The following is an 18,937-nucleotide window of genomic DNA, read 5'->3' as shown; positions in this document are numbered from 1 at the left end:
ATGAAACCGCTTTCAATCAAAAGCAAATCCCTCTTATCAACTGCCCTGCCACATGGAAACCCTTCTCACCCTGGAGCGTGGCCGTCGGCCAAACATGCATGAGGCTCCCTTCTTTTTTCCTCCCTACCTTTTTAACCCCACCCCTCCCCAACGAGAGCATGGCACCCCTCGCCCCAAAGTCTTAAAATAACTTTTGGTTTTTGTTTTACATTTCTCAGCAGACCCATGGGCCAGACCGGGCGTTCAGCAGCGGCAGATGCGGGTTTTAGGGATCCCGCTGCCCCCCCCCCCTACAAGGAGGGTTACAAAGGTGTGGCTTTTGCAGGGGAGAAGCAGTGGCGGGAGGAGCTCTCATGCGCTCCCCGCCCAGCCGGTTCCAGACTTGCCTTTAAGTTGCCCTCGGAAAGCAGCTGGAGAGCAGCAGATTGCTGAGAAATAGCTGCGGGCAAAGCAGGAGGCAAACGACCCCTTCTCACCGGCCACTTCTCCACTGCAAACCGGGCTCTCTCCCCCCGGCCATTTTTGAAGCCGGGTGTCGGCTGAACGCCTTTGCTGTGCCCTTTCCAGGCGTCTGAGTTCTCCAAGGGCCTGCATGTTCTTCTTTGGCAAGCTCTCGCAGGAGCTGCCTGGGCAAACTTAGATTCCGCTGGGGAATAGGGATTCCTTCTCCTGCACCTCTCCCCAAAACTACTCACCTGGCCCCTTTCCTTAATGATCAGAATAACCACTCACAGCGGGGATGTGATTTTGGGGGTTTGCAATGATTATAATTTCATTTTGCTGATGATTTGTGTTTTTGTTTTGTTTTGTTTTCTTTTTTTTCAAGAAATCTTGGAATGATTTTAATTTTTATTTGTGGGTTGGGGAGGAGGAAATATAATTTTGTCTGTTCATTCATTTTCCAGCTTTCTTTTCTTCCAGGTCTTGTTGCTCTCCACCTTCTGCTGTGTGACGTGTCCGCCCTTTTTACTCCGCCTGCTTCGCTACCATCTCATCTCAAAAACAAAAAAAACTTTTTTCGAGCTGTAGACAACTTGGTGGTGCAACCCCCTCTTTCCATAAGAAACCAGCCTGCTTTTTTTTTGTTTTTTTTGTTCTGTTTCCTTTTTCGTAAAGAAAACGAACACTTTTGCCATTTGGCCGAGACAAATGTCAATTTGATGACCTTGCTTTTCATCCCCTTTTGCAAAACTGAGATGGAGGGAGTGGGGGGAAAGTGGGGTTTACTTTCTTTTTTAACGAAAAGGCTGCTGTCAGTTTTAAAAAAGCATATTGCAGAGTGTTAAAATATGTGCAGCGCGGCTTATTAAGAAAGATGTTTTACGGGTTCTTTGCCTTCCCTGGGAGTATCCTGCAGGCCTCTTCTTCAGGCCTCTTGGTGTTGGGAATGCTTTGGGTGGCTCTCTGTCCCTGCATGTGGCATGGCGTGGTCTTGACTGTGGAGGCTAACCTGGAAGGGGTTCCTTGGTGGGAAAGCTCCTGCCTCAAATGTTGGGACTCTGGATTTTGCGATCATCTGGTCCCTTCCAGCCCAATGTTCCTCCCTTATTAGCAGTTAGTCTTTTTTAAATTTTGTTTTATATTATTTATTGGGGGGGGGAGTACAAAATTACAACCGCACAGCATAAGACAAGACACACACACAAAAAGAAGGAACAAGAAATTATACCCATGTAGAAAACAAAACAGGACAATGACAAGATATTGTGCACATTACCATAAAAAGGGGTATTGTTTTTGTAGTTAACCCTGAATTACTAGCACGGCTGGGGTCCGTTCATGTGGAAGGCAGCCATTTCCCACAGCAAGAGACCGGAAGTCCCTGTTATTGTAGTTAACCAGACCTTAATCTCATACAGTATTTACTCTTCTAAAACAGACTTCTGGCAGTTAGTCTTATAAAAGATCCATCAAATCCAAGCGTTCTTCAAGCGACACAGCTACAGTGCAGGACGTTGCTGAACTTAATCTGGTCCGGGAGTCCGTTCAACTCCCGGAACTGTTCGAAAACCAAGGCGCGGCTTCCAATTGGCTGCAGGAGCTTCCTGCACTCAAGCGGAAGCCGCGTCGGACGTTCAGTTTCCAAAAAACGTTCAAAAAGCGGAACACTTACTTCCGGGTTTGCGGCGTTCGGGAGCCAAGCCGTTTGACAAGTACCACTATACAGTGGGACACCAGGCTCCCAGCTCCAGAGAAAACTCTACTTTTCATTTTGAGAGTAAAGCCAGGCATTTCTTCATGTCGTCTCTTTCTAGTTAGATGATAATGCCTTCAAAGTGTTAAGTGCTTGCAAGCAAGTTTTTATGTCTTGCAGGCGGGCTGAATTCCAATAAGTTTATTTCCTGTCAGATTCCTTCTCCCCTCCCACCCACCTCCCCGGCAATAAATCCAAACAGGGCAGAGCGAGCTATTTTGAAAGGCTTGTTGTTTCAATACCTTGAGAACGCTCTCGTTGAATTGGGGTGAGAGGGATGGAGCTGCTGTGATTTACTGAGGATTGTTGCAGGCTCCTGCCCATTGGAAAAAAACAGCCCTGGTTTCCCCTCTTGTCTGTCTTGCAGGCGGTCCCAGGTAATTGAGAAATTTGAGGCATTAGATATCGAGAATGCTGAGCACATGGAGACCAACGCCCCCTCTGGAACTGCCCTCTCCAGTGAGACCCGGCAGGGCAGGAGCGAGAAGAGGGTTTTCCCCAGGAAACGGGTAAGACCATGGGTAGGCAAACTAAGGCCCGGGGGCCGGATCCGGCCCAATTGCCTTCTAATTCTGGCCCGCGGACAGTCCAGGAATCAGCGTGTTTTTACATTAGTAGAATGTGTCCTTTTATTTAAAATGCACCTCTGGGTTATTTGTGGGGCCTGCCTGGTGTTTTTACATGAGTAGAATGTGTGCTTTTATTTAAAATGCACCTCTGGGTTCCGTATAGTTAAAGCTATGGTTTTCCCAGTAGTGATGTATGGAAGTGAGAGCTGGACCATAAAGAAGGCTGATCGCCGAAGAATTGATGCTTTTGAATTATGGTGCTGGAGGAGACTCTTGAGAGTCCCATGGACTGCAAGAAGATCAAACCTATCCATTCTGAAGGAAATCAGCCCCGAGTGCTCACTGGAAGGACAGATCCTGAAGCTGAGGCTCCAATACTTTGGCCACCTCATGAGAAGAGAAGAATCCTTGGAAAAGACCCTGATGTTGGGAAAGATGGAGGGCACAAGGAGAAGGGGACGACAGAGGACGAGATGGTGGGACAGTGTTCTCGAAGCTACGAACATGAGTTTGACCAAACTGCAGGAGGCAGTGCAAGACAGGAGTGCCTGGCGTGCTATGGTCCATGGGGCCACGAAGAGTCGGACACGGCATAGGCATTTGTTCTTTTTTTCTTCTTAAAAATATAGTCTAGCCCCCCACAAGGTCTGAGGGACAGTGGACCGGCCCCCTGCTGAAAAAGTTTGCTGACCCCTGGCTAAGACAGTGGAACATTCTGCATCGCCTCGTCTTTTCGCCCAGGGTGTCCAGAAGCCCCACAGGGCTGTTCAGGGGGCATTTTCCACATTGCATATTCCTGCATTGCAGGGGGATGCCCTAGATGACCCTCAGGGTTGTGACCAACTTTTTTCCCTTCTGTTTTATCCCTCACAACTCATATCATTCACAGCTCTTCACCAGGCCCATTGTTAGCAGGGGGGGAAATACAGTGGTACCTTGTTTTGAGTTTGGGATCCATTCCGGAGCCCCGGACGCCAGACGAAAAGCACACATGACAAAGCGCCGCTCTGTGCACGCACGTGGAGTGGTTTGTGCTTCTGCGCATGTGTGAGCGGCAAATCCGGAAGTAACCCCTTCTGGTACTTCCGGGTTTGCTGCGGACATTCGCCGGAATGGAGGCCTGACGAGGTGGACTCAAGATGAGGTACCACTGTAAGTAAATCCAGGAAGATCTTTGTATAAGGGAAATTTTTGCTTCTCTTTGGGGAAAGTACACCGTTCTCAGGGTTCAGATTCGTTTCGACTTGCTTTTGAGGCTGCTTCACAGGCTTTCAGTGGAAAGACTTCTTTGGTGTTGGTGTCTTATGTTTAGAGCCAAGCTCTGCAGATTCTCCCCCAGCCCTGACCTCCGTGTTTGTTGCAGGACTTTGCTGCCGAATCGGCAACCAGCCCCATCCTGGACGTCTCGACTTCTCCCTTGTCCCCACACCGCAGAGCCAAATCGCTGGACAGAAGGTCAACTGAGTCCTCCATGACGGTGAGCCCAGAGGCGATAGCCGTTTCCCTCCGTGCGTAGAAATGGGCACGGTGCCCCAAAGGAATGAATGGCGATGCTCTCCTTTGCAGGTGTCCTCTGCAGTAGAAGGGAGTCCTCAGGGAAACGGCAGGTGCTTGACAAGGCAAAATAGGAGACCTGGCATGACATTGGTGGGCTAATTGCTCGGCTGGGAATTTGAGCCAAAAGTTGCAGCACCCATTAAGGCTGGATAAGAACCTCAGAATTTTCAAAGCAGGGGGCTTGCTCTGCAGATATTCCTATCCACCTCTTTAGGCAGCTTTGTTACTTGTTCGCCACATTTATATTCCTTTCTGCCAGTTCCTCCAAAAAGCTCAGGGATGCATATATAGTGATCCTCCTGCCCATTTTATCTTCACAACAACCTTGCGAGGTAGGCTGGGCTGAGAATTAAGTCACAGGCGCAAGGTCACTCAGCGAGCTTGGTGGCTGAGTGGGGGCTTGAACCCTGGTCTGGGCTTGAACCCCGGTCGCCCACATCCCCAATCGCTACATCACACGGGCCATCATTGCACTTGTGATGCACAGGGACCTGAATTGTGCCGCTTGGCATCTTTGGGAAAAGTGGGACTATTGCAGGGCCTTTTCTGCAGTGGCTCCCCACTTGTGGAATGCTCTCCCCAGGGAGATGCCTTTCTAATGTCAGTAGGCAGGAAGTTATGGCCCTCCCCTTACTGGTTTTCCTGGATGCATGCAGTTTGTCCCATTCTTAGGAGGTGCCCAGTCCTATTTAGAAATTGGTTGTCTGCCTCTTGTCGGAGAAGCCAGTTCAGTGACGTAAGTGCCTCTTGAATTGTGTCTGCTGAAGGTGATAAAACCCAGGGCTTTTTTTCCACCTACGTGCCACTCCATTCCCACCCAAACTGTCTCTCTCGGTTTCAGGTTCTTTTGCCCAAACTTCATATGTATACAGGTCTCCTGGAACAGCTCCCTCCCCACTGTCTCAATATTCACTGCTCATATGCTGACGGAGTATACTAGCCTTGTGAGTTTCAGTGGTAAACCTTTAACCAGCATTTGTTCTGTGTAAAATAAAAAAATTCCTTCAGTAGCACCTTAAAGACCAACTAAGTTTTTATTTTGGTATGAGCTTTCGTGTGCATGCACACTTCTTCAGATACTGTGTGAATACTAATCACGTTCACCGTTGCAAGAAGTTACATGGTGCGCGATCGTCGAGGAAGCCTCCTATTTCTTGCTTCATCTGAACGGTTTTTCTTCAGCTGCAGTGAAATGCTTTCGTGGCGGCAGTTCACGGGCTTCTTTCTCCCTCTCTTTCCACCTCTCTCTTCCATCTCAAGGCTTCCTTGAAGACGGAGCTGACCTTATCAGAGGGGAACATTTATCAGCAGGCAAGTCTGCCCGTGCCTGTTCAACAAGATGAGATAATGCGACTTTCTCCACAGTGAACCACGTGCATGACTTTTCACAAAGAAACATAACACACACTCTCTGTGTGTCGCTTGCCTGTCACATTGTCCCCCTCTTTATTTGTTAGCCTGGGCACCACTTCACAGGGTGGTTTTCGGAACACACTCTTATCCCTGAAACAGGTAATTTTAAGGAATGAGGCAGGAACTCAAACAGGAAGCGGCCGTTTCCGCTACAAAGGACTGTAATGAAGGACCGCAACCCAGTGGCAGAGCACCTTTGTGTACAAAACATCCCGGGTTCAATTCCCAGCATCTCCAGGCAGGGCTTTGAAGGACTCCTCTCTGAACCTCTGGAGAGCTGTTGCCGGTCAGTGGAGACCATGGGTCTTCAAACACTGGATTAGCCCCCACTGGTGGGTCTCAGCGAAGTCGTTGCTGCCATGTTGGATTCCAGCAGAGGCTGGCCAGACCAAAGGAGCACTGCAAACGGTGTCTGGGCTGGGACACGTTATCCGAGGAGACCCTCTGTTCCTCTGTTTCCATGAGTGCTGCAATATGGCAGGAGAAAAGCGGGGGCCGTTTTTAAAAATAAGATGCGCATTTCTGGCCAACCACATGCCCTCCCTCCCTATATCTATGCCTCCATTGTGGGTCCTCCACAGTGCTTCCCCCCCCTAAAAAACGTGTTTAGGGGTACTCTCATTTTCCTACTCCTATTGAAATACTGCCCCTCAATGAGGCCAAACTTAGATTCTCAAAATGTTTAGGGGTATGCGTTCCCCCCGCCCAGAAAAAAAAGCACTGGTCCTCCATATTGAGTCCATTTCCAGACTCCTCCCAGAGTTCGAAATGTTTTCAAAAGCTTCTCAGCCTTTCAGCTAAGATCAAGTGTGGGGAAAAACAACAACCCACTGCTTTTCAATTGGTAACAAATGCTAAGGTATACTGCTCTGTGAATTGCCATTTGGGGATGTGCATCGTTAAGTAGAAATCCAAAGTAAAAATGCCACAACGGGTGCCATGTTGTGGGTTGTGAGTCAGAGGTGGGTCTTGGGTATATGGACCAGTGTGGGAAACCGCAGGTGCAGACAGAATTGAGCCAGGTGGACTAATGGTTTGACTCTGTCTTTAAGACTTGATGGCATTATGTCTTTATGACATTCCTGGAAACATGTTCAGTTCTAAGGACCTGGATGATGTCCTGTTGGAACGAACTCTTAATGTATTCACCAGCAGTTCAATATGGAACACTCCTTCCTGGGGCAGCTGTCACTCACTATATCTTTTGCAGCATCCCCAAAATCATGGAAGGGACGCAGACTGTGTGTGTACGCGCGTGTGCAGCTTTTGTCATTCTACCAGTGCAACGGGCGCGTCTGCACTTTTTCCTCTCAGGCTGTTGGGCCCGCTCTCATTTAGACAAATTGCCCCCCCCCCTCACTGAACAACCCTTTACCCGAAGGTTTCTTTTCCTTTCCTCTTAAAATTCTAGCCCAGAGTATCCTGTGGGGGACCTTTGTGAGGGGATAACTGGTAAGCTGGAGTCTCAGGCAGGTTTTCTTTAAATAAACAATAAAGATTTATTTAAGGCAAGATAGCATACAACACAATTGGATTAAATTTAGGTTACATCAAGAATACAGTGCAATTTCACTTTAATTTGTCCTCAGTTGTTTTTGCGTTATAGGTTTGGTTCCTTTATACTGTGATACTTTCTTTCAGTTATCCACCCCCTTTAACACTCCTGCTCCTGAGGCGCTCCATATGTCAAGAATGCTTTGATGGTGTTTCCTGCTTGGCAGGGGGTTGGACTGGATGGCCCTTGTGGTCTCTTCCAACTCTACGATTCTGTGATTCCACACCCCCTCCCTTCACTGGGTCTGGGAGTTTCTTCTTTTCCTTGGAAGAATCTCTCCCCTCCAGACTAGATTCGAGTCCCAAGTAGGCTGTTCCTTTCCAGTTCCTACTTCTCCTGGCTCAGCCTCTGCCTCCCAGTAAAATTCAGGTCTGTTCCTGCTACAGGACACCACACTGTCTCCCTATCTATCTCCTAACCTCTCCAACCTCAATTCCAACCCTCCAAAACCAGCCCTCTCAACTAACTGTCTCTTCAAATCCTCTCCTTTTAAACTCTCCCTCCTGGAACCACAGCCAATCAGAGGTTGCCGTTCATTAACCATTTGCTGGCAGGGAAAGAAAGAAAAGAAACACTGGTTGATTCAACCTGTCCAGCAAAACCAACCTTTTCGGCACAACCAGCTTCTGAGGACAAGTGCTTCTCCGTGGTGCGGAGATTATGTGCATGGGGCAGCACCCGGGCCGCACCTTGTCCAGAAATGGTGGGAGGTTGCAGGTGGCTTGACACACAAACATGCACGTCACTCGTTTTTCGCTTGGCCACCTTGCACGATGTGTGAATGCGCTCCACTGACAAGCGCTGTGACTCGCATCCCTTAATGTTGCTCTCACCAGGTGACCCAGAGTTGTCTCCTTCAGGTGCATCCGATTTCTGACCCCCAGTGAGGCAGACTTGGGCAAGCGGGGAATCTGAAACCACTGGATGTGGCAGGTTGTCCTTCCTTGTTCCCCGTAATCTCTTTCTCCTGCTGAATACGCTCCCCAAGTGTGCAAAGGAGGCCATTTCGAAGCCTGGGACCCCATCCTCACCAGGGGGCAGATATTCTGTACAGGAGAGCCAGCAGGATTGTCCTGCGGCCTAAAACTCATTTAAAAAATGGCACTGGTTCAGGGGGCAGCAAAGGCTTGTTGACGGCCTAAATCCTTTGAAATCCAGAGGCTGCTTTCTTAACATCCGGAGTGGGTTTATCCCAGAGGGTCGTGTTACTACTGGCAGCACCTCACTTTCTATTTCTGAGACGCTATCAGCTTCTCCCTGATTGCATGGCATTCTGGGATCATTGCTCTGGCTGTGAGATTTAAGGTTTCCTTAAGGGATGCTTCAGCTCAAAGGAGGAAGCAGCTCCCCCATTCTCATTCTCTCTCTCTCTCTGTCACACACACACACACACACCGCTCCCCCTGTAGCTGTGTTGAGTGGCTCGGTGGGGCTACTTTCTCCTTAATCCGCCCCCCACCCTGCAATTTGCTCCACTGGCTAGATCCCGCAGCGAGTTTCGGAAACCTGAACTCCTGGCGCAGACGGTTTCTCGGCACCAGTTTGGGGCCTCCTAACGAAAGGATGGTAGGAGGGATATTGCAGATCTGCGAAAGGTGTCGAAAAGAGCAATCAAAGTAATCAATGGCCTTCGCTATCTGAAAAGAGTAAAACGGGGCATTCCTTTGTGGGAGGGAAGGGAAGGGGTGGTTAATTTGAGGGCATGGATTATTTCTGGGTGAAGAGATACCCACTCCCTCTTTTACCTAATGCACAACTTGCGGCAGTTTATGAAAACGATTAGGCTGCAGATCCGGTCAAAAGAGGGGACAATCTTCACATATGGCATGCTTTGTACAAAACTTGCAATCATCGCCAGCTTAGATGGCTCTGAAAGGGGTTTAGCTAAATTCATGGAAGAGAAGGAGAGGTTGTGGGCTCTCCTTCCTTGGAGGTTTTTAAGCAGAGGTTAGGTGGCCATCTGTCCGGGATGCTTTTGCAGAGATTCCTGCATTGCAGAGGGGTTGGGCTAGATGACCCTCGGGGTCCCTTCCAACTCGATGATTCTACGAGATAATATTTCTGGTGGCTAAGTGGACTGGGGACAAGCTGTCGCTTTCATGCCTCGCCTCTTGGGCTTCTTGAGAAACTGGGTGCTGGGCTGAATGAGAGCCGGTGGTAGTGTTGTGGTTTAGAGTGCTAGGCCAGAACCGGGCAGACCAGGGTTCAAATCCCTACCCTTCCATGAAGCTCTCGATGGGTGGCCATCCTTCTCAGCAGGATTATTGTGGGGTGAAACAAGGGGGAGGAGAGGAACCATGCATGCCGCCTTTAGCTCCTTGAAGATAAAGGTGGGATACAAATGCATTAAATGATATAAATATAAAAGAGGTGGGCCTCTGGCCTGATCCCGCAGGGCTCTTTTTAAGACAGCGTTTCTTCAAGCTGTGGCATTTGTGACGGAGCCATTGGAAGAGGAAACAAGGGTTGGCTGGATAGTTTCGCTTCATTCATTTAGTCTGTTCTCCCACACCTTTCTCCCTGAAAGGTGCCTGGGGGCGGCTTGCGACGTAAAATCCGATGAAGATGTATCCAGTGCAGCAATATTTCGAAACGACAGTTACTAAGACCGTAGTCCTTAAAACGCACTGACCCGCTTCCATAGGCCTGTGTAAATAACATAGACCAGGGGTGGCCAACTCCCAAGAGACTGCGATCTACTCACAGAGTTAAAAACTGGCAGTGATCTACCTCCTTTTTAGGGGGTCAGGTCAAAGTTGTTGAACTTTTTTTAGGGAGGGGGAAAGCCACGTTTTTTTAGGAGTGCAGGGTAAAAATGATGAGCTTCTTTTAGGGGAACTAAACTTGTTGAGCTTCTTTGGGGGGAGCCAGTGATCTACCACAGACGTCCAGTGATCTACCGGTAGATCACGATCTATCTCTTGGACGTGCCTGACATAGACTGACACTCCTCCTGAATGGCAGGAAAAGGGATTGCCTGGTCCCGTCCCCCCCCGAGGGAATTCCAGAGATGGGGGCGACCACCTCTGTGGAGAATATTGAGAATGGCACATGTGGAGAATAGCAGAACATCCCGGGGCGGTTCTCGGGAGTGCAAGGTGGCATCTCCCTGGGTGCAGATAAGAACATCGGCCCATCATCCTGTTATCACAGTGGCCAATCAGATGCCTATGGGCAAACCCACAAGCAGGACCCCTACCCAACTGCGCTCTCCCCTTCTGTGGTTTCTGGTATTCAGAAGGATTGCTGCCTCTGGCTGTGGAGGCAGAGCATAGCCATTGTGGCTCATAGCCACTGATAATAGCCTCTCCTCCACTGATTTGTCTCATCCGCTTTTAAAGCCATCTAAGCTTGGTTGCCCATCAGCGTGTCCTGGGGCAGTGAGTTCCACAGTTTAACTCCATACTGCTGTCCTTCCTTTTTCGCCCTTCCTGAATCCCCATTGCTTCCGTTCTCTCACACCGCTGAGAGGCTAGAGGGCCTCCTGCAACGTGAGGGGGCTTCTTCCGTCTCCAAAGTTGGTGACTTTTCTTTAAGGGAGGTTGTCCCTTAGGATCCGCGTCAGGGGGAGAAGAAACAGCAACCCTGACCGGTCAGAGCAGAAACGCCATTCCCTCTTCCGCCACCCCACCTGCCAAATTCCCAGTGTATTTTGAGGCCTCGTAAATAGGAACCGATGGGAGTAGCTTGAATCCCGTCGCACGTGACGGCCACCTGCCAGAGTTTATAAATAAAAGCCAGGGAATTGTGGAGCGAGACCTTGAAGACTCTTTGAGTTGGCAGAAGAGCAAGGAACTGCATGGATAAGGTAGGCAGACCAAGTGTGTAGGCATATATATATATATGTTTGCTGGCTGCAATGGGCAGCACTGAGTCGTTTTGCCTCCTCTAGAAAACATTCCCCACATCAGTTTTCTCTGCTGGAGGGATCCTTGTCTCCGGAGAGGGAGTGGCTCCTGTTTTTAAGACGCTCCCTGCTGGTCGGTATGTGCAACTGCAGCGGCTCACAGCTTAAGCCCCAGAGCAATTGATTGGCGCCTTTTCTGCATTTCTGGAAAAGGATTCTAGTTTATCTGTGCAAGAGCGGGCTGCAAAGCTCTTCATTTAAGGTTTGGTAGCTGGGACATCGAGGGAGCTTCCCGGCTGAGTGAGGATTTGAACTCGGGTCCTTCAGACACCCAAGTCCACAACGTCATACTGGTGTACTCTTGCTTTTGCTTTCCCTCTTCCATTTCATTAAGTTGTTCAAAACCCCTTGGGCCTGATTCTGTCTGCATCTTGTATGTGCAGTCCTCTGCGTACGGGATTTGAGCTGGTGGGAAGGCCCCAGAAATATTGACTTGCCTGCTTCTCTTTGCCCCCAATACCTCAAGGACTGCCTCTTCCCATAGGAATAGACCTGGACCTTGTGATCATCATCTGAGGCCCTTCTTTGTGTGCCTATTCTGTGAGAGGTCTGGAGGACAGCAACCTGAGAACAGGGCCTTTTCTGTGGTGGCTCCCTATTTGTGGAATGCTCTCCCTAGGGAGGCTCTCCTGGCACCTTCATTACATATCGTTAGGCAAAAACATCCCTCTTCATCCAGGCCTTTGGCTAATTAAAAAATCTATGGCCTTTTAAACTGTGAAACTGTGTGTAACTATGGTACACATTTTTGTTTTTATATTGCAAAGCGGCCTGTGATCCTCAGATGAAGGGTGGTAAAGTTTTGGTTTGTTCTTTTTTATACACACCCACTCACCTGTCCTTCTAAGACAGGAATAGGCCAATTCCTGCCCTCCAGATGTTTGTGACTACAATTCCCATCATCCCTATCTAACAGGACCCAGTGGTCAGGGATGATGGGAATTGTAGTCCCAAACATCTGGTGGGCCGGAGTTAGCCTATGCCTGTTCTAAGCTATCCTTCTCCCAACCCACAATTGGTGTGAAAATATAGCCTTTTATTCTCCTTCCAAAACCAGCCCACCTACTGGTGGCTCAGGTGCGGTATTCCAAAATCCTAGTTTCTATTATATATAGGGAATTGTTGGTACTGTAAGCTGGATCCCTTACGGGCATTAAAACTCCGTGGGAAACAGGTACGGGTCTTATGATCTCAGATAGTAAATGGAATACTATCTGGTCTTCTAAGCCATACAGGTGTGTTTCTGCATGAATCTGGGAAGGCTCATTGGAAGTTTCACACAAGTGACATCACACAGACACGCAGGGGCTCCAAATGAATTTCAGGATGGCACCGCTTCGCTGGCAGCGACATGAAGTGCCACAATATTTCCTTTATGGTGGGAGGGCCTGCTGGTGAAAAATGCCGTCTTGAAGACCACTGTAGCTTTCATTCCTCATTTCTAAATATAGGGGATGGTTTTACTCAAAGACTGCAGTCTAATGAATTCATAGCGTGGCTGCTGGCTGCAAGAACAATATCCGTAGCACAAAAATGGAAGGTTTTGCTGATACTTCTGTGATATATAAATGCATGGAACCTGGCGATGGCAGAAAAGCTTCCTTGGATCCCAGCACAGAGATAATGCTGTTCCTTGCCGGGGATGGTTTTGAAAACAACATACATAGTTTTAAGTAACGGGTGTAGCTTGTTCTCCTGTGGTATCCTTGTTCAGTGCAAATTGAGTCTCCCTTGGCCTTGTGGAACTGCAGACACCTTCCTTGGATGAAGATGAAGAGAGCATGTTTTCCCCCTCTTGGAAGCTGAACGTGGCCCCGATCCTGTCTGAGTTTTGCAAAGGACTCTTTCATTATCTCCTTTTCCTCTCTCCGCAGCCTGACCTGCTGAACTTCAAGAAGGGATGGCTGACCAAACAGTACGAGGACGGACAGGTAAAATCTCGGATGAAATTCTGATCTAAGGACCTCTCCTCCTAAGTAGAGGGCTGCTCCCCTCCCCTGGCTTTTGTTATGACCTGGTTACAATTTGTTGTACTTTGATCTGATTTATATCCCACCTTTTTCCTCCAATAAGCTCCAGTTGGCACATGGTTCTCTTCCTCCCCATTTTAATCTCACAACAACCCTGTGATGTAGGTTAGGCTAAGAAGAGGCTATGACTGACTCCACGGTCACCCCAGGAGCTTCATGGCCGAGTGGGGATTCGAACCCTGGTCTCCCAGGTTCTCCTTGCCCGGTATGCTGTTCCCTGAGTATCCAGGCAGCCTTGGTTGATAGGCAGAAGCCGGGGCTGCCAGTTTGGGCTGCAAGAGTCACAGGCTGCAGCTACAGCAGCAGCCTCTGAATACTGAAAAGGGCATCTTGAAATACAGTGAGGAAGAGATTGGATTAAAGGAGAATGCCTTGGAGAGGGTGTCCTTAATGGAAGAGCCAGCTGCTCTGGTTTCCCCGAGGCAACGTGGTTGAATGTTCCCTTCCCAGACCTAGCAGGGCTGCCAAAGTTATTGACTGGAGAGCATGTCCTGTTGAAAAACCCCTCCCTGCTCTCTCCTGTTGCTCGGGCTTTCCTTTCCATTCCAACTTCTTCGCTTTGTTTATGAAATGCATGTATTATTACTTGGCTTGCCATTTTTCTCCTGGTCAAAAACCCCCTAAGCGGTTGTCAGAATCACGGATCCAAAATACAAATTGAAACACAATACTTTTGAAGCCCGTCATTTGGAAGAGCCCGTCAGGCAACTCAACAGGGTCAACACTCTCAAACATCTCAATAGGCCCGGGTGAACCACCGAGTTTTTAGGAGGCGTTGGAAACATCTGAGAGACGGAGGTTCTGAAATCTCCTTTGTGGGAGAGTGTTCCTTCCAGCGGCTTGATGTTAAAATTGAAACAGCCTGCTCTCTCGGGAACATTTCCAGATTGCAATCTCTGGCCACCATATGACCAGTTGCATCTCCTCTGATCGCAGAGGACAGTATCATAAGGGAGGCAAGCTGCTGCTTCAGGAGTTGTGAATGTGTTTCTGCGACTTCTGTACACTTGCTTCCATATACAGAAGTTTATGTATGCTTTGCACAGAGGCACGCATCGCAAGATCTGGTGTCTAGAGTCACAGTATGCTAGTGGGACATTGCACACTAATGACTGGGGGAAATGGCAAGAGCACACAGACCATCTGAGCAGTTTGTAAAACAGCTTGTCTTGTTTGTTCCCTAGTGGAAGAAACACTGGTTTGTGCTGACGGATCAGAGCCTGAGGTACTACCGGGATTCTGTAGCAGAGGAGGTAAGCTACAATCGCCAGTGATAGTCGAAGCTCCATTTCCCCCCTCTGATATTCAGCTCCTCACACTCTCCTGTTTTCCCTGCTTTCATTTCCCTCCCCTGATAAATTTTAGACTGTAAGCTGCTCTGGGCAGGGACCTATCTTCTTGTATTTTGTAAAACGCCGCACACATGCTGCTTGAATAAGCAAACGATCTACTTTGTCTTGTTGGAGATGAGAAAAGCAAGCCTCACACATTTCTTCTTTGCGATGTTTTGCCAGGCTGCTGATTTGGATGGGGAAATTGATTTGTCAACATGTTTTGATGTCACGGAATACCCCGTCCAGCGGAACTATGGCTTCCAAATCCATGTAAGAGAAACTTGTGGGGAGCAGGATGGGTCATGCAGTGAATTTAGAAGGTGGATGCAGTTGGGAAAAATTAGTAATTGCTTTTGTAGCTTTCAACCAGTTTCAAATGGAATTTCACTTACCCTTCAAGGGTTGAGGTCCATAGCTTGGGAGGTTTCCTAGGTCGAGGTTTGTTTAAGACTGCTCCAGTGTCTCCTGCAGCACAAAGTTGTTACTTCAGCTGCACTCTTCATCCTGGCCACAGTTTCCCATGCTTTGGTTAACATCCAAGCTTGACTACTGCAATACGTTGCACATGAGGCTGCCCTCAGAGAACATTTGAAAACATTATCTGATTCAAGACTCCTGGCTGAGGCTTGCTGGAGTGGTCACAACATATATCATAACTTTAATAAACTTATTTATACATTTTAATAATAACTATCATGACAATTTACAATAAAACCATAAATAAAAAAATCTCCCAGTTCCCCAACTTTCTCTGAAGTTAGGCAGGCAAGTCATTGGGGAAGAATCTTGGTTATGCCACCCCAGTTTTTAAACTCCCAGTTTGCCTGGTGCCTTTTCTTAATGCCCTTGAGGTGCAAAGACCATATTTTACTGACATTATAGCTTTAGTGTCTTTTTCTTTTCATTTTTGCTGTTAAGTTTTATTTTCTGCCGTTTCAGCCTTAATACAGCTAATTTGAGATTTTTATTTAAAAAATTAGTTTATTTTTGTGTGTTACAAAATTGTACACACGCGAATCATAAAACATGACTGAGAAAAATGGGTCACAGGGGGCAGGGGGTAAAATACAAAACATAATATTGTACAGTAAATAATGACGAGGTGATTATAGTAAAGCAGTTCAACGAATTCTTCAGTAAATCAACTTGAAAAGCACAGAGTGATAGGAGTGACCTAATGAGTAGTGCCCCGCCATATTGCAAATATATGTTGTAGGCATGTCTCGCCTGTGCATTGTTTCATTTGTATTCTTACAAAAGTGTGCTGTATTGCTCTTGTTCTAATAATCCAAATGCCAGACACTTGGGGATTATGTGAATAGAAAAGCAGGGCAAAGACCCCCCCCCCCAAAAAATAAACCCCAGTTCTGTTTCGTTAAACTGGGTCCATCGGAAGCGGCTATCTCCATCCCTTGAAACGGAGGGTGCCTTTCTGACTCTTTCTGGGTGGCCAGCCTCTGTTTTGTGTCCTATAAATAAATGGCTCCTCCATGGGGTAAGAGAGGGGGCAGCAGATGTATCTATCTCCGTAATCCCTTCTGGAAACCCCACTTAGAAACATTCACCAGGTAACCTGCAATATTGGAAGGGGATGCAAAGGACGCTTCCCTCCAGGTGAACAGGTACTCAGCATCACCTCTTCCCCTTGCGTTTCTCTTCCTTTCCTCTTGGCGTAGACTAAAGAAGGCGAGTTCACCCTCTCTGCCATGACCTCGGGGATCCGCAGGAACTGGATCCAGACAATTATGAAGCACGTTCGCCCCACCACTGCTCCAGATGTGACCAGGTAAGAAGAAAGGGGCATTTCAGGGCAGTCTCCTATTCACTGTGCCTCCACACCCTCCAGTCTTTCTCTGTGTGCCTCTGTTCTCTCTCTCATTTTCTCTATTCTCCTTTATGGATCCCTCCTTTTGATTCTCACACGGCTTGGAAGCTGCTGTGTGGTGCCTCGCTGCCAAATTTCTCGGCTGCGGCTTGTTCCGATTCCACGCCGCCGTGCGGCGCAACGGCTGGAAGTGTTGGGTGGGTCTGGAGCCAGGGAGACACAGACATGAATGCCTGCTGGGTTACAAAGCGCTCTGGTTGACCCAAGGCCGGTCGCTCTTCCTCCCTCACAACCTTCCTTCAAGGAAGGGCAGGATCCAAGGCCAACACACCTGTTTTAATCTGTAAGAAACTGAGGACATCTTACGGAGGATTTCTTATCCGTTTAGGAAGACTTGTGAAGAAATATGTGATCAACAGAATAGTTCAGAAGCAAAAGTTTGTTCCAATAAAATGAAAAGCATAAAGAGCCCAGAGTTGAATGATGAGATCCCCCCAGCCTTGGGCAATTTAAAGAGTCCTCGCCTCTCCTTTGGAATCCACATTGCATTGCATGGTGGGTGTTTTTCTCCTTGGGAGAGATGTCACTTCAGAATTGACTCTTAGAACCTGTCAGACTTTGTTGATTGCAGATGTTTAGGAAAACCTCGAAGACCCACTTGTTTCTGCCAGCTTTTTCTGGAGTCACATTTGTTGTGTGTTGTATTTTAGTATTTGGGGGGCTTTTTTTAAAAAAAAAAACTGCCTTTTAATTATTTTGTTGTTGTACCGTATTTTAATTGTACACCACACTGAGAGGAGTCTCCCGACCTTAAAGGCCACGTAAAACTATTTTAAATAAAGCCTTGATTCTCAGCTTTCCTGAGGCTCAGGGCAGCTGCCTGAATTGCAAATGTTCCATTATTTCTCTAGTGTTTTTCAGTGTACAAAGTGATTAGCAGAAGAATACATAGTTGTGGGGAAAAGAAAGCACACCCTCTTTGAATTCTGTGGTTTTACATATGAAGACATAATAACAACAATTTGTTCCTTAGCAGGTCTTAAAATTAGGTAAATACAGCCTCAGATGAACAACAACACATGGCATATTACACTGCATCATGATTTATTGAACAGAAATAAAGCCAAAATGGAAAAGTTGTATGTGAAAAACTAAGTACACCTTATGATTCAATACCTTTAGCAGCAATAACATGAAGCAATTGTTTTCTATAGGACTTTATATGTCTCTCACATCGTTGTGGAGGAATTTTGGCCCATTCTTCTTTACAACTTTGCTTCAGTTCATTGAGGTTTGCTGGCATTTGTTTGTGAACAGCTCTCTTAAGGTCCCACACAGCATTTCAATTGGATTGAGGTCTGGATTTTGACTGGGCCATTGCAACCCCTTGATTCTGTTCTTTTTCAGCCATTCTGTTGTAGATTCGCTGGCGTGCTTGGGATCCTCGTCCCTATTGCATGACCCAACTTCAGCCAAGTTTCAGCTGTTGGGCATATGGCTACACATTTGACTGTAGAATACTTTGGTGTACAGAGGAGTTCGTGGTCAACTCAATGACTGCAAGGTTCCCAGGTCCTGTGGCTGCAAAACAAACCCAAATCATCACCCTTCCACCACCGTGCTTGACAGTTGGTATGAGGCTCTTGTGCTGACAAGCTATGTTTGGTTTTTGCTAAACATGGCACTGTGAGTTATGGCCAGACACCTTCACTTTGGTCTCATCTGTCCAAAGGACATTGTTCCAGAAGTCTTGTGGTTTGTTCAGATGCAACTTTGCAAACCAAAGCTGTGCTGCTATGTTCTTTTTAGAGAAACGAGGCTTTCTCCTGGAAACCCTTCCAAACAAACCGTACTTGTTCGGTCTTTTTCTAATTGTCATGAACTTTAACATTTAACATGCTAGCTGAGGCCTGTAGAGTCTGAGATGTAACTCTTGGCTTTTGTTTTGTTTTGTTTTGTTTTGTTTGCAATTTCTCTGAACATTGTACAATCCAACTTCGGGGTGAATTTGCTGGGACGCCCACTCCTGAGACTATCAACTGTCTTGAACAGGCATCCCCAAACTGCGGCCCTCCAGATGTTTTGGCCTACAACTCCCATGATCCCTAGCTAATAGGGCCAGTGGTCAGGGATGGTGGGAATTGTAGTCCAAAACATCTGGAGGGCCGAAGTTTGGGGATGCCTGGTCTTGAATGTTTTCCACTTTTGAATAATCTTTCTCACTGGAGAATGATTGACTTAAAACTGGTTGGAGATGGTCTTAGAACCCATCCCAGTTTCATGGGCGGCAGCACTTGCTTCTCTAAGAGCATTGTGTTCTCTTTCCTCCTTGGCATTGTGTTAAAACACACCTGAATGCCCCAGACCAGCAAACTGCTAAAACTTCAGCTTTTATAGAGGTGGGCCCACTTGCTTTGCTGATGATCAGTTAAGCAAGGGCATTTGATTAGCAACCCCTGTCTGCTACTTAGCTTCTTAATTCCTATGGAAGCAGTAAGGGTGTACTTAGTTTTTCATACATGATTTCTCCATCTTGGCTTTATTTCTGTTAAA

The 18,937-nt window shown here is 47.5% G+C and overlaps 1 protein-coding gene across 7 annotated transcripts in view; it reads left to right on the top strand.

Annotated features, from left to right (window-relative positions):
* MPRIP (myosin phosphatase Rho interacting protein) overlaps positions 1-18,937 on the top strand; it is a 149,823-nt gene that overhangs the window by 102,378 nt on the left and 28,508 nt on the right. For all 7 annotated transcript variants that reach the window (XM_035131554.2, XM_035131559.2, XM_035131560.2 and 4 more), the window contains exons 8-13: positions 2,562-2,703; positions 4,127-4,240; positions 13,070-13,126; positions 14,410-14,478; positions 14,740-14,829; positions 16,236-16,345. In XM_035131554.2, coding sequence (XP_034987445.2) covers positions 2,562-2,703; positions 4,127-4,240; positions 13,070-13,126; positions 14,410-14,478; positions 14,740-14,829; positions 16,236-16,345 — 582 coding nt within the window. The remainder of the gene's footprint in view (positions 1-2,561; positions 2,704-4,126; positions 4,241-13,069; positions 13,127-14,409; positions 14,479-14,739; positions 14,830-16,235; positions 16,346-18,937) is intronic.

The sequence above is a fragment of the Zootoca vivipara genome, chromosome 14 (assembly GCF_963506605.1).
Source record: "Zootoca vivipara chromosome 14, rZooViv1.1, whole genome shotgun sequence".
Taxonomy (NCBI): domain Eukaryota; kingdom Metazoa; phylum Chordata; class Lepidosauria; order Squamata; family Lacertidae; genus Zootoca; species Zootoca vivipara.
The sequence above is the reverse complement of the archived record's forward strand: the minus strand, read 5'-3'. Positions and strand labels throughout refer to the sequence as shown.